This window comes from Carcharhinus amblyrhynchos, chromosome 1, assembly GCF_965287045.1.
Source record: "Carcharhinus amblyrhynchos chromosome 1, sCarAmb.v2.hapA, whole genome shotgun sequence".
Taxonomy (NCBI): domain Eukaryota; kingdom Metazoa; phylum Chordata; class Chondrichthyes; order Carcharhiniformes; family Carcharhinidae; genus Carcharhinus; species Carcharhinus amblyrhynchos.
In genome coordinates, this window is record NC_137324.1 from 102,757,746 (window position 1) to 102,772,214 (window position 14,469).

At 41.0% G+C, this 14,469-nt stretch overlaps 1 protein-coding gene across 3 annotated transcripts in view; it reads left to right on the top strand.

Moving 5' to 3' along the window:
- The window catches only part of LOC145343528 (transmembrane anterior posterior transformation protein 1 homolog), a 107,246-nt gene that overhangs the window by 62,226 nt on the left and 30,551 nt on the right, over nt 1-14,469 (top strand). For all 3 annotated transcript variants that reach the window (XM_080189784.1, XM_080189787.1, XM_080189794.1), the window contains exons 10-11: nt 436-495; nt 4,268-4,336. In XM_080189784.1, the coding sequence (XP_080045910.1) occupies nt 436-495; nt 4,268-4,336 (129 nt within the window). The remainder of the gene's footprint in view (nt 1-435; nt 496-4,267; nt 4,337-14,469) is intronic.

Sequence of the window (14,469 nt, forward strand, 5' to 3'; positions counted from 1 at the left end):
AAGAGCAACTAGGGATGGACAATAAATGCTGGCCCAACCAACAATGCCCACACGTAAATGAATTTTTAAAAACACTGTGCCCTCATAATACATTGTAGCCAGAAATGTTTAGTGCTCATTTCTAATCATTTTAGTGGCTGTCCTCAAGAGTGACTGAACGGAACTTAACCCACAACATGCTGACCCAGAGATGAGAGTATAAATCAACTTGTGCCGATTTGAAATCCTATGTGTGATATTGAAGTTCTAGTTTGTAGCCACATTTTTTTGGGGATGTTTGTATTTTTCTTATTCCTCTCCTCTCCATCCTCAGACAATAACCCTTAATGTACAGTATGGTACAGTGTCTACAAAAGGATTGTGTATGCAAAAATTAAGTTTGCATGTGGATTGTTAACATCCTGCCAAAATTGGCTATGGTTTTCCTGTACACAGGTTTATAGTGAGTATCGAGCCAGCCTTGCATTTGATTTGGTCAGCAGCCGTCAAAAAAATGTAAGTACTTGAATGTAGTTTCTTGTCTGTTTTTTTTTACACTTTTTTAAATCAATGCTTAAACTAAAATTGTACCTAACTGATTTCCATGTTTCAAAACACAAATTCAAACAAACAATTTATGTTGGAAATCCAACATTTTGTAGTTAGAATTATGACTGTGACACCCTTAAGAATTAGAAGAAAACTCCTCTTAAGATTCCTTGTATTGTGAAATGCTGAGAATAGGTCATATTTAAGCTTCTGTGCTGATTTTACTCTTTGGTTATAAAGTTATAATAAACCACTGTAAAAGTGTAATTTATGCCTCAGATTTTATTGAATTATTGTGAATATTATTTGCTGAGTTTAACATGTGCTCATAAAAAATAAAACATAAGTTAATCTTATACTGGCTAGTTTCAGGCTGCGGAGAGTCAAGTGTGAAAGTAGCTAGCTCAAGGACAGAGCAGGTTTCCCTTTTTCCTTTTAGCTGCTTTGAGCCAGGATAGAAAGTTCCTGAAATAAGCATTTTATGTTGACCAGATTAAGTAGGCCAAATGATTATTATTGACCTGTAATTTTATGCAACGATTCAGATCTCATTCAAAGTCATGAGGAGAACTGGCACACACAAATGCCCTGTGTGAAAATCCAAAAGCCTACTTCAAAGATTATATGTAAATCTTTGATATGCACACGCAAATCAGTAAGAAAATCCACCATCATTCATGTATTTTTCTAGCCTCATCCTATAGAAGAATTTGAGCAGTAAATGGGAAATAGATGGACAGTAGGAGGAAGCCTGAAGTAGTCAGAGGTCCTCTACTGGGATAATGTTGATGCAGGTAGGATGGAGTTTGCTTGGAACAACACCAAACTGTTGTCCAAGTTTGGAGGCAGATATAGCAAATAAAGGCAGAAGCCATTTGCGAGTAGAGTAATAGTGATGATAAATGTTAGTCTGCTAAGCCAGTGTTGTCCATTAGGACTTTGATTCTGGCCAGACTTGTGATCAGGTCACCATATTCACCACATAATACAAAATATATGGTTTACTACTAAAACATCCACAGCCTTTATAAATAGATTTGAGTTTTTAAGTCATCAACAATCAAAACCAATACACTCATTGCTTTAGACAGGAGAATAGCTACAAAAGGGATTAGAAATCCAACTTCACCACAAAGCAAGCATGCAGTACGCGTGCATAGAGTGGTGGCAAACTATTAATAGAAGCATTTTGTTTCTGACAGTATGCTCCAGGAAATTTTAAAAACACAAATTTCTTCAATAGTAAACAGTTTTTATTTTATCAGGATTGATTGGAGTACTGTGTGCAGTTTTGGTCGCCGTACTTACGCAAGGATATTTTGGCCTTGGAGGGAGTGCAGAGGAGGTTTACTAGGCTGATACCGGAGTTGAGGGGGTTGAGCTAAGAGGCTGAATAAACTAGGCTTGTACTCGTTAGAGTTTAGAAGAATGAGGGGAGATCTCATTGAGACGTATAAGATGATGAATGGGATGGATAGGATAGAGGTGGAGAGGCTCTTCCCGCTCAGAAAGGACAGTAGGACTAGGGGGCACAGTCTCAAGATAAAGGGGGGGCGGTTTAGAACAGAGTTGAGGAGGAACTTCTTCACTCAAAGGGTGGTGCATCTCTGGAATTCTCTGCCCGTTGAGGTGGTGGAGGCTGCCTCGCTAAATATTTCTAAGACACGGGTTGATGGGTTTTTGATAAGCGAGGGGATTAAGGGTTATGGGGAGAGGGTGGGAATGTGGAACTGAGACATGACAGATCAGCCATGATCTTATTGAATGGCAGGGCAGGCTCGAAGGGCTGGATGGCCTACTCCTGCTCCTATTTCTTATGTAGCAGAAGATTTGGGGAGGGAAAGAAACTGACAAATCTCTCGGTATTAGCTTCTGCACTCTGATTCTGACTCTTGCTTTGCTTATATCCTGTCACGTGCCATTTCTGAACAGAGCACCTGGACATTTAATAGCTCTCTGGCTCATGGCCAACCTTCTGTAATTCTTCCTTTTACATAATAGCACTCTATTCCTTTCACTCACTCTTTTCAACAGATCTATCAAGATGAAGACTGAATACAATTGAATGCTGCTGCACTGTCCCAGCTTGTCAAAATTGCACATATCACCCCTCATTGGCAGCCACGTAGTCACTCACGATTTCAACTGTTCTGCGAGAACCGCCTACTTCTAGCAAAATTAAAACCAAATCTTTTATTAGCATCCTGTGTCATGAAATTCTCCAAGAAAATTTGAGAATAGTAGATTGCTGTCCTTCCAAACGGTAATGTTTCTTTCATAGTGCTTTACAAGGTATCCCGTAGGTCTAAATATATTGCCAGAGGCATCCAGCGAGAACAGTAACAGTAGGTAACGAAGAATGGACCAGTTTTCTTTTCTCATGGCCCTTCAACTTGTACATCACTAGAAACCTGACAACTGAACTATATTTTGATAAATGTTATTCTGGTCTGACCAATATGTGACTCCTGTTTGAAAATAGCATGGTTGATTTTGCCTTGCTGAATTAGGGACAAACAACAAAAGCGGTCAAGTGAGTGACATGCTCTTACCTACTGATGGGGGGAGCATGTTAGAGGTCAGACAGGGGGAACCAGTGGGAGAATTCCGATGCTGGCAACCCGTGTTGGGGTGGGGGAACGTGCTGCCGATGAGGGGAGGTTCTCCCGCTGCACTGAGAGATTGAGCACCCTTGTGAAATGCGCCTAAGTGCTCTGCAGCCAGGCTCACCACTCTCCCAAAAAAATCTTAAGTACGGGGTTATAGCAGTCTAGAGTATGGCTGACGGATGGCATGGATCACTCTGGTTTTCTTGCCATCATCACTTTTTTTTGGGTGAAAATTCTGCCCCACATATGTAAAAAAAAAAGCAGGTTCATGAAATGTGCAAAAAGAAAGGAACAAGGATTTTGGAATGATATAGAAACAGTAGTATAAATGTATGATGGTTAAGCATAGTGGTTTATGTTTACTGATTCAAATTCCCAATCCCATGAAAGAATCAAGTACTTATCCACAAGAAAGATGAGCAAAAATGAAAACAAAGTTCACATTTGCCATTGTTATGTGTCTAAAGGCTTCCAAAAATGTAGCACTTGAAGCTTAGCTTTTTGCAGCTACAGCAGTTGCTTAGTGCACTAGATTGCTGCTACTTTCTATATGCAATTCTCAGGTAAGATTAAGGGACATTCTATTTGGGCAACAGCCATGATCTCTTCAATAGAGAATATTTGCATGAAAGTAATTGTTTAAAAAAAGGATGGAAAGTTGTATTCGCATGCTTTCCTTTGTACCTGTTGCTGGCAAGTTGATCCAACTTTTGAAGCATCCTATTAAACAGCTGATACATACATCTAGTACAATGTGGATTGATTATCCCATGTTTAACTTAAGCAGGTTACATGTTAAGCTGTACTCAGTATGCAAATTTCTCACTTCCCATTACTGATCTTCTAGCTTCAACTTCCTTATTTAGTTGTTGGGTTCTGTTAGTCAGCTATACATCTTGTACAGTCACCTCCTCTTGTAGATCAATATATCATAAAATTATTTATAGTTTAATTATTTTGGTGGGGCTTTTTTTGCTTCCGTTATCCATTTTACCTAGAAAATGTACTTCTCGAGAATGGTTGCTGCACCTAATTATTAGGAAATTTGCACCAACTCACCAGTTAGCTGACTTCATTATTTTTTCAATGTTTATCCTTTTCTTAAGATCTGCTTGATAATTTTCTTATAGGCATATACTGATTATAGTGATACAGTTTCCAGAAGAATGGGATTTATACCGCTTCCACTGGCAGTCCTGGTAAGTTTAAAATAGGTATAATGCATTTGACTGGAAAGTTGAATTATTCTTTGCGTTTCCACGTTGTGCATGGTCATTATTACTGTTGGGACTGGAAGTTGGAAAGTCCCTCTTTGGAATTTTGCTCACTATAACTCAAGTTAAAAATTTCATCTCTACTGGAGTGTTTCAGCCAAGACTCAGTTTTGGACAGACTGATACACAGTACAGATGGATGCCTTAAACAAATAGGAGATCTGGTAGCATACATGGTTGTTACAGGACTTGTAATCTAGAAGTCTGGATAGTAATCTGGAGAAGTGAGTTTAAATTTTGTCATGACAGCTAATAAACTGTTAAATAAACTTAATAAACTGAATTCAGTTAAGTAAATAAAATCTGTATTAAAAACCATTATCAGTAATCTTAAGTATGAGGTGTTAAGATCTGATTAGGGACTGGTGACTTTTTGTTTAAAGTAGACTAAATTTGAGATCCCAGTTACTCACTAGGAGAATAAAGCCACAAAATGCATTTTACTATAAACATCAAAGTAGTGATTTACAATATCCATTTTATATTCTAATATTTAGAGCTAACTTGAGATGGCTATGAATTAACAAGGAAACTGTGGTCAGACACACCACAGTGCACATTAAATGGCAGTTGCAACCAAGACAGATCACATGGATTTCTCAGTAACCCCACTGACCATTGTGAATCATAAAATTTCATTGAAACTGCCTCCCTCACGAAGATTTCAACTTTTCACTTTAGATGATTTTGCCTGCACAGTCCCTCAAAAGCTGCTCTGACTCAGGACTGCCTCAACAAATGCTCACCTCCCAATGGTCCAGTCTGTTCTGAGACAGCATTCCCATGTGATTTTCAAAGCTGCATTCCTGCCTCTGATTACCAGCATGATTCCAACTCTTTTGCAAACCTCTAGCTTCACTAAAGTAGTACTTCCCTGGGTTTCTTCAAAGCCCAGTCTCTTGGCTGCACCGATCCATAAATGGCCTCCAGAGCTTCCTCTGAGTCATGACTCTCTCCAGCATTAAACCAGGAACTACTGCCACCTTTTCAGCTCTCCAAGACTTCCTCTGAGTCTTGATTGCATTGAATGGCTCTTCGGTCTTCATTGTGAGTTGCAAACTACATGAGGTTTAAACTGCAACCAACCCTCCCTCCCAGCAAACATGCAGGAACCAAAGAACTTCCTTAAGCTTCACCCATCTCCATAATAAACTAGTCTTTCCAGTTTCACTAAATGCTTTTAAGTTAAATTCGCTCCAACTTTCAAACACAATATCTCTTTGGATTGCACTTTGCAAGTAGCATAAACATGACGTCTCCAGTTCTTCAGCTAAGTTAGCTCACCTGCTTTTATATGGCTGTACGTCTCCTACTCTGACTGTATTAAACAAGATGTGGAGATGCTGCTGTTGCACTGGGGGAAGCACAGTAAGAAGTCTCACAACACCAGGTTAAAGTCCAACAGGTTTATTTGGTAGTAAACGCCACTAGCTTTTGGGGTTTGCCCCTTCACCACTCACCTGACAAAGGGGCAAACCCCAAAAGCTAGTGGCGTTTACTACCAAATAAACCTGTTGGACTTTAACCTGGTGTTGTGAGACTTCTTACTGTATTAAACGAAACAAAGGTAAACTTCTAAACTGCCATTTCTTGATGTTTTGACAGTCTTTAAAGACCAACATTTTAATCACATTACCCTTTAAAACAATAAACTTCCCAGAACAAGAAATTACCCCTAAAATATTAACATCAGCCGTGAACTAAATTTTCATCACAGAAGGCAGTAGAATGTTATAAACTGGTTCGCTAATGTCCTTTAGGGAAGGAAACAGGCGACATGCTAACGTAGTGGTTAGCACTGCTGCTTCATAGTGCCAAGGACCCCCCGGGTTCGATTCCTGGCTGGAGTCACTATCTGTGTGGAGTTTGCATGTTCTCCCCGTATCTACGTGGGCTTCCTCTGGGTGTTCTGGTTTCCTTTCACATTCTGAAAGACGTGCTGGTTAAGTGCATTGACCCGAATAGGTGCTGGATTGTGACAACTAGGGGAATTTAACAGTAACTTCATTGCGGTGTTAATGTAAGCCTTACTTGTGACAAATAAATAAACTTTAAATATGCTATCCTTTTATGAGGCCTGGTTTATAGACTCTCATCAATACAGTTGACCCTTAATTATTTTATGAAATGGCCTAGGCATTCTTGAAGACAACACAGCACCATCCTCTCGGTGATTAAGGGTGAGCAATAAATGCCGGCCTTTCCGGAAACACCCATATCCTGTGAATAAATTTTTAAGAGTTTTTATAGTTAGTCTGAAGATGTGCAAATTAGGTGGATTGGCCATGCTGAATTGTGTCCCAAAATGTGTAAATTAGAGGGATTAGCAGGGTAAATATGTGGGCTTGTGGGATAGAATGGGGAGTGGGCCTGGGTAAGATGCTGTTTCGGAGAGTCACTGCAGGCTTGATGGGCTGAATGGCTTCCTTCTGCACTGTAAGGATTCTGTAACTATATGGAATGTCAAATTCAAGATTGGAATAATTGAGTCCATAAGTGACAAAATCTTGAATATTTGTTTCACTGGTGGAGTGGCTGAGGTGGTGACACAAACAAGCAATGGAAATGATGATGGATACAAGATGGGGTTTGAAGTCATTAAGGTTTAGCACAATTTACTAATCCGGACAATACAAAAAAATCGTGTTTATAGTAATGAGCAAAAATAATGGTATCAGTCATCTTGACCAGTTAAACGATGCAATTCCTCTCTGACTTGGCATCGCGCAGTTAATTTGACAGCATGAAACTAATTGTTGGTTTGAGAGAGTTGGTGGAGAAGTAAAATGAGGTATCATCAGCATAGACTTGGATATTGACCATTTTCTTTTGAATAATGTTACTGAGCGGTAGCAAATAGTTGAGACGAGGAGCGGTTCAGGGATGAATCCCTGGGGCCTCAGGAGATGACAGTTCAATAGTGTGAAGAGAAATATTGCTGGAGGTGTGCTGGGTAGGTATGGAATCACACATCATGGTCCACTAAATCAAATGTTGCTGAAAATGTGAAATGGAAGAGATGCGATAATTAGCATAGCCACAGGGTGGCACGGTGGCACTGCTGCCTCACAGATCCAAGGGACCCAGGTTCAATTCCTGGCTTGGGTCACTGCCTGTATGGAGCTTGCACGTTCTCTCCATGTCTGCGTGGGTTTCCTTCAGGTGCTCTGGTTCCCTCCCATGTCCAAAGATGTGCAGGTTAGGTTGGGGGGGGGCATACTAAATTGCCCCTTAGTGTCAGGGGTCTAGCTAGGGTAAATGCAAGGGATTATGGAGGTAGTCGGTTGTGGTCAAACAGCCACCCCCTGCACTGTAGGTATTCTATGAAAATGGATATTATTGCTGACTTTGGCAACTGAGAACAGTGGAAGTCAGACTAAAGGGAATTTTTGCGAGATAGTTGAGAAGCTGAGAGCACCCCTAGAGAGATGGATTGATGGTTGGATCAAGTATTGTTTTACTGAGGAGATTAAGAATTAGATCATTTTGGAATGGAGAAGACAATGTCTGAGGAAAGTGACCCATCAATAATGTCAACCGGCATGAAGTCCATGAGAGATAATTAAATGAGGAAATAGATCTCCTGGAGGGAATAAGCAAAGGGCATAGGTAGAGAAGAAGAGAAATTATCAAGTGATGTGGATCAGAGCTGGAGTTCATGGATATTGGGATGATTTTGGGAGTGCTGGAGAAAGGAGTGGAGTGTAGTGGAAGCAGCTACTTCAATTGTATCAATGTTAGACATGAAGAAACCCGTGGGTTTTTATACAATATTGTAGGTTACAGTGTAGGGCAAGGGTTTAATTGTTGATTTGTCATGGTGATGAGGTGCTTTTTCCTCTAGGATGATTCTGGAGTCATGGGTTTTTTAATGAAACGAGGAAGGTATTGTGATATTAAATGTGATCGCACAAAATCTGGTTGACTATAACAGATATCTGCCATGTATGCTTAGATTTGACATCCTGGGACTTGAGGGAACAAGAATGTGAATTTTAGCAGGGTGGAAGATAGTTAGTGATTTGAACGCAACATTGATATCAAAGACAGAGGTGAGAGAACAGTTATGCTATTCCACATCAGTGGGATTGCTGTGATAACTGATGGCCAGACAAGAGGGAATACTATTTCAATGAGTTAAAATGATCCCCTCCATCACAATTTTTTTCACCTCTGTAACATTGCATGATTTCTGTCCCTGCCTCAGCCCATCTGCTGCTGAAACCCTCATCCAAAGTTTTGTTACCTTTAAACTCAATTATTCTAATACTCTTCTGTTGGACTTACGATCTTCCACATTTTAAAAATTTGAACCCATTCCAAAACTCTGCCAATATCACAACTTGCACCAAGTCCCCTGTGTGCAGTGATATACATTGGCTGTTGGTTCACCTTGATTTTACAGTTCTTTACCTTGTGCAGCCCTGCAGACACCTCTTGTGCCTCCTCTGTTTCCCGTACCTCATGTTTCTATGGCCTAGACCTGTTAGGCTGCGCAATCCCCTCTCCAAACCCTGTCTCTCCATTTCTTTTGCTGCTTACGATATTCGAACTTTTGTCATTCATCCAAATGTCTCCTCCTTTGGCTTGATGTCAATTTTTGTTTGGTTATATTCATGGGAAGCATTTTGAAACTTAAAGGTGCTGTGTAAATGCAAGTTGTCATTGAAAACAATCTTGTTCACATTGCTGTAAATAATCAAAACTTAAATTTTGGTAATACATATGAACTTCTGCAAGCTCTAGGAAGAGTTTATTTATGAATTGAAACATTATTTTAATGCTGGTTTAATAAAGCAAACAATGATCATTTTAAGTTTTAAATTTGACACCACATAGCAGAGTGGAGGTTCAGATTATATTTTTTTATTCAGTAATTATTCCTTCTTGAGATGTTAGTATTGCTGGGAAAGTTTAAAGTTTATTTCAGTGGCACAAGTAGCCTTACATTAATACTGCAGTGAAGTTACTGTGAAAATCCCAGGCACCATTGCATAGAAACATAAAAAATAGAAACAGAAGAAGGTCATTCAGCCCTTTGAGCCAGCTCTGCCATTGATTTTGACCATGGCTGATCATCAAATTCAATATCCTATCTCGTCTTCCCTCTCCATATCCCTTGATTCCTTTAGTCCCAGTCCCAGTCCCTAACTACCCCTGAAAAGGGTTTGTTGTTGAAATTCACAAGTCACGTCATAGTTCGTTGTTCAACATCATAGTTCATGTAGTTTAAAAGGTAGTTGGAAGCTGCAGACTCGGAAGGAGTAATACAGTTAATGAAGTTGTGCTGACAGGAGCTTCAGATGGCAGGGTGGCACAGTGGTTAGCACTGGTGCCTCTCAGTGCCGGGGATTTGGGTTTGACTTCCAGTTTGAGTCACTGTGCAGAGTCTGCATGTTCTCCCTCCATCTGCGTGGGTTCCCTCTAGGTGCTCCAGTTTCCCCTCAGTCTGAAAGACGTGCTGCTTTGGTGCATTGACCATACTAATTTCTCTCTGTGTACTCGAACAGGTGCCGGTGTGTGTGGTGACTAGGAGATTTTCACAGTAACTTCATTGCAGTGTTAATATAAGCCTACTTGTGACAGCAATAAATGAACTTTAAATAGACAAAGTGACCAATACAAATAACACGTTACCGAAATTGATTACTTCGGACAGTCCAGCTCTGGCTATGAAACTGAGTGCCAACAATAGGCCCGGCAATCTCTGAATATAGAAGCGCAACCATGTGGAGGTCAGGCAAGAACTGTGTAATCCACAGTGACAGACAAAAGCAAGGATGATGAGGTTTGGACAGTTCCCATATATGGTAGTTGCAGATTAGATAACTTGAGATAAAGTAAAAAGTAGCCTCTGTTGAAATGTACTCTGCCATCTCCCTTCCTGTAGATATTGATAATCCAATAATGTAATTATGGACCTGGTTCAATCGCATGTTCACAATGGACTGTAAAGGTATAAAAACATGCAACTTGCCAGTAAGTTAGAACTCATTCTGGTGAAAACCTGTGTGTGTTCTCCCAACATTGGCATAATAAAGATTGATGGAGCACTGCTTCTGAGACTTTTCAAAGTTAAGAACTTCCAGAACAGTTGAATTCAGTTACATGTTAGCCTAGTTATACTCCAAGCAGTTTTGATTTTGAATGAGTAGTAGTTCTGCAGTGCAGGATATACCAAATCAAATTTTACCATAGTGTAAGGCCATCTCCATTAAGTAATCTCACTTCTTTAGAGACTTGACAGTTGTAATTTAGTTGCAACCATCGGACCATCTAAAGTCATAAAATTAAATTTTGAACCTTTTTCAAATTCAGCTGTCATTGGGATGCAGGTGAGTGGAGCGCTATGTACGCGTCCCCTTTTGTTCTCCCGGTTAGAAAGCAATATGGATGTTAACAAGTATAGTACTGCAAGGTTAAGCATTTAGCCTTAGCCTTTTTGGTCAGCCAGGTACCAAGCACCATCAGTATCCTGCTGTATTGGTGAGTTCAAGGTCAGATGGCTGAGCTAATTGCACAAATTTGGCATGGGATTTTATGGCCCCTCCCACTGGTAGTATTTCAGAATTTCAGGATTCTGTCCTTCCGAAGTCAGTGACTTCTGAATGGTTGGCTGCATTTTCCAGCCTGGCATCCACTGCGATAGGGTCATAAAATTCCACCCTTGATGTAATTCAGAACTTCCATTCCCAGTGCAAAACACTGTCCCTTTCCACCAAAGGGAACAGTGATTTTTAGCTGTTGAGCAATTGTACATGACAGTTTTAACATTTATTGGCTGATCCCACACACAGAGCTCCTCACAATTGGCTTCAGTATGGCGAGCAACATAAAACATAAATATCAGCATATTTCCATTCTCCTAACCACAGCATAAATATAAATGATACTGCAACTCAGTCATTGTAGGATTGGTATGGGAACTTGAGTGCATATTGCAGGTAAGCCTTATAACAGCTGATATTTCAAATCCCATTTTTCTCATCAGTTTATACAATTGGCATTTACCTTTGTTTCTACATGGGCAGCTTGCATAAAACTAGTAACATTCTGCATCTTCATGAACAATGAACGTCTACTGATGAGAGTTTTTGGCAAGCTTTCCCTGCTGAGGCAGATTCATCCTCCATTGTACTCAGTAATAGGTCACCATTGTCTTTCTTCATATGGTTGCTTCCATTTAATGTGAGAAATCCAGCTTGGCTTTATTCTGGGTCTTGTACAGGCTTGAAGAAGCCCTTCTGTTAGAACATAAGAACATAAGAAATAGGAGCAGGAGTAGGCCATCTAACCCTTCGAGCCTGCCCCGCCATTCAATAAGATCATGGCTGATCTGTCGCTGCTCAGTTCCACTTTCCCGCCCTCTCCCATAACCCTTAATCCCCTCTCTTATCAAAAACCCATCAACCCGCGTCTTAAAAATATTTAGCGAGGCAGCCTCCACCACTTCAACGGGCAGAGAATTCCAGACATTCACCACCCTTTGAGTGAAGAAGTTCCTCCTCAACTCCGTTCTAAACCGCCCCCCTTTTATCTTGAGGCTGTGCCCCCTAGTCCTACTGTCTTTTTTGAGCGGGAAGAGTCTCTCCACCTCTATCCTATCCATCCCATTCATCATCTTATACGTCTCAACGAGATCTCCCCTCATTCTTCTAAACTCTAACGAGTACAAGCCCAGTTTATTCAGCCTCTCCTCATAGCTCAACCCCCTCAACTCCGGTATCAGCCTAGTAAACCTCCTCTGCACTCCCTCCAAGGCCAAAATATCTTTGCGCAGGTGCGGCGCCCAAAACTGCACACAGTACTCCAGCTGCGGCCTCACCAATGCCCTATACAGCTGCAGCAAGACCTCCCTACTTTTATATTCAATCCCCCTCGCTATGAAGGCCAGCATCCCATTCGCCTTCCTGACCACCTGCTGCACCTGCAAGCTGGGTTTTTGCGACTCATGCACAAGGACCCCGAGGTCCCTCTGCACCGTTGCCTGCTGCAGTTTTTCGCCCCGTAAGTAATAGTCCTTCCTACCATTCTTCCTACCAAAGTGGACCACCTCACACCCTGTGGTATCTGAAGGATAACTCTGCATGTTGTCTATGCATTGGGACTATTACTGAACACAGCAAAGGGATCCAAGTGCCATTTATCCCTGTTCAGCATCATCCATAACCACTATTTATAGCCCAAACATGGTATTTGGCAGGAACTGATATAGAAATCAAATATTGGAACAGATATTCTGTGTATCATGCTGTTGAAACAAATCCTCAAGTTAACCTTTTAATGCAAGGATAATCCCCAGCTTTTCTCCATTACCTACCGCCTCCTCCAACCCACTCTTCTGCCCTCACCATCATTACCAATAAAATTATGTGGAATTTCTTTTGGAAGAATTGCCTTGCATTTCTAATCGTTTTGAAATCTTTGGAAATGTTTGCTTTGAGCACAGTACTGTCATGTTCAGTACAAACAAAATTACCAAAGTTCTGTCTTCACAGGTGTAAAATAGTTTTAATTGAGACTGTCCGTTGACTCAAGGGTTTATCACATCCTTCCTTCCCCTTCCCAACAAAGCCCAGGTTCTTTCTTGCCCAAACCCAGAAACAAACTCTCTAGTTTCTCTCCTGTCTCTTCTTTGACCTCCATACTATTCTCTTCCTGGCCTCTGTTAGCTGCCACTGTAAATAGTTCCCTCTCATTTTCAGTTGCATCTCACTCCCTTTTTAAATTTGCCATCAACCACCTTCTCTTTTCAAAAAAAACCCCACTCTTCATCCCTCTCTGCAAGCTGACTTCTTCCACATGTCATGTCCAAGTCTTTCTAAAGTCTTTGGACATGTTGCCTTTCAAATCTGTGCTCAATTTTCTGAAAGTACTGAGTATGAGACTCTTAAATCTGCTTTCTTCCCCTGCTCTGAAATAATTCTGAGGACCAATTATCCTCTGGCATTGCCTGTGTCTTCATTGTTCTGAACCTGTCTGCAGCCTTTGACATTACGCTCTTCCAACATCTTGTCTCTGTTGCCTACCTGAGTGGGAGTGCTCTGGTCTGCTTCATACAAATTAGGCGCAGGGGTATGCCATTCATCCCCTTGACCAGCCCTTCAATAAAATCATGGTCTGATTGTGGCCCCAACTCCATTTTCCATCCTGCCTCCTATATCCTTTGACTCTCTTGTCACTCACTAATCCCACCCAGCCTTAAAAATAGTCGATGACCTTGTGTCCACCGCTCTTTGGGGAAGACAGTTCCATAGACTCATGACTCTCAAAGTAATTATGCTCATCTCCATCTCAAATGAGCAACCTTTGATTTTAAACTGTTTCCCCAAGTCTTTCCTATAGAGAAGTCCCCTCATAACATTGTTTCAATAAAATTGCTTCTCATTCTTCTGCACTCTGATCGATGTAAGCCCAACGTATCCAAAGTTTCCTCATAGAATAATTCCCTCATCCTAGGAATCAGTTAACTGAACTGCTTCTAATGCAATTTTATCCTTTCTTCCTTAACTAAGGAGATTCAAACTGACACAGTGGTTAGCACTGCTGCTTCACAGTGCTGGCTTGGGTCACGGCCTGCCCGGAGTCTGCTCGTTCTCCTGTGGATCTGCGTGAGTTTCCTCCGGGTGCTCCGGTTTCCTCCCACGCTCAAAGATGTGCTGGTTAGGTGCATTTTCCATGCTAAATTCTCCCTGTATACCCAAACAGGTGCCTGAGTGTGGCAGCTAGGGGACTTTCATGGTTCATTGCAGTGTTGATGTAAGCCTACTTGTGACACCAGTAAATGAATTATTAAATTATCACAAGTGCTTTCTCCTCTGAGGATGCTGCTTTCAACCCAGAATGACATTCTGCCTAGCACAGAAATTAGTAATGCAGTATATGAAGTTTAGTACAGGTCTGATGCCAAGTATATAGGCCTTGCGTCCCAATGTCTAGTGGATTGTATAAAACAGCACATCCCTTTGGCTCTTTACAACAGGTTGTGATGTTATTGTGCCATTAAGAAGGGTGTTCATGTTGTGTTTCTTGTGAGGGATATATTTAAAATTCAGCTG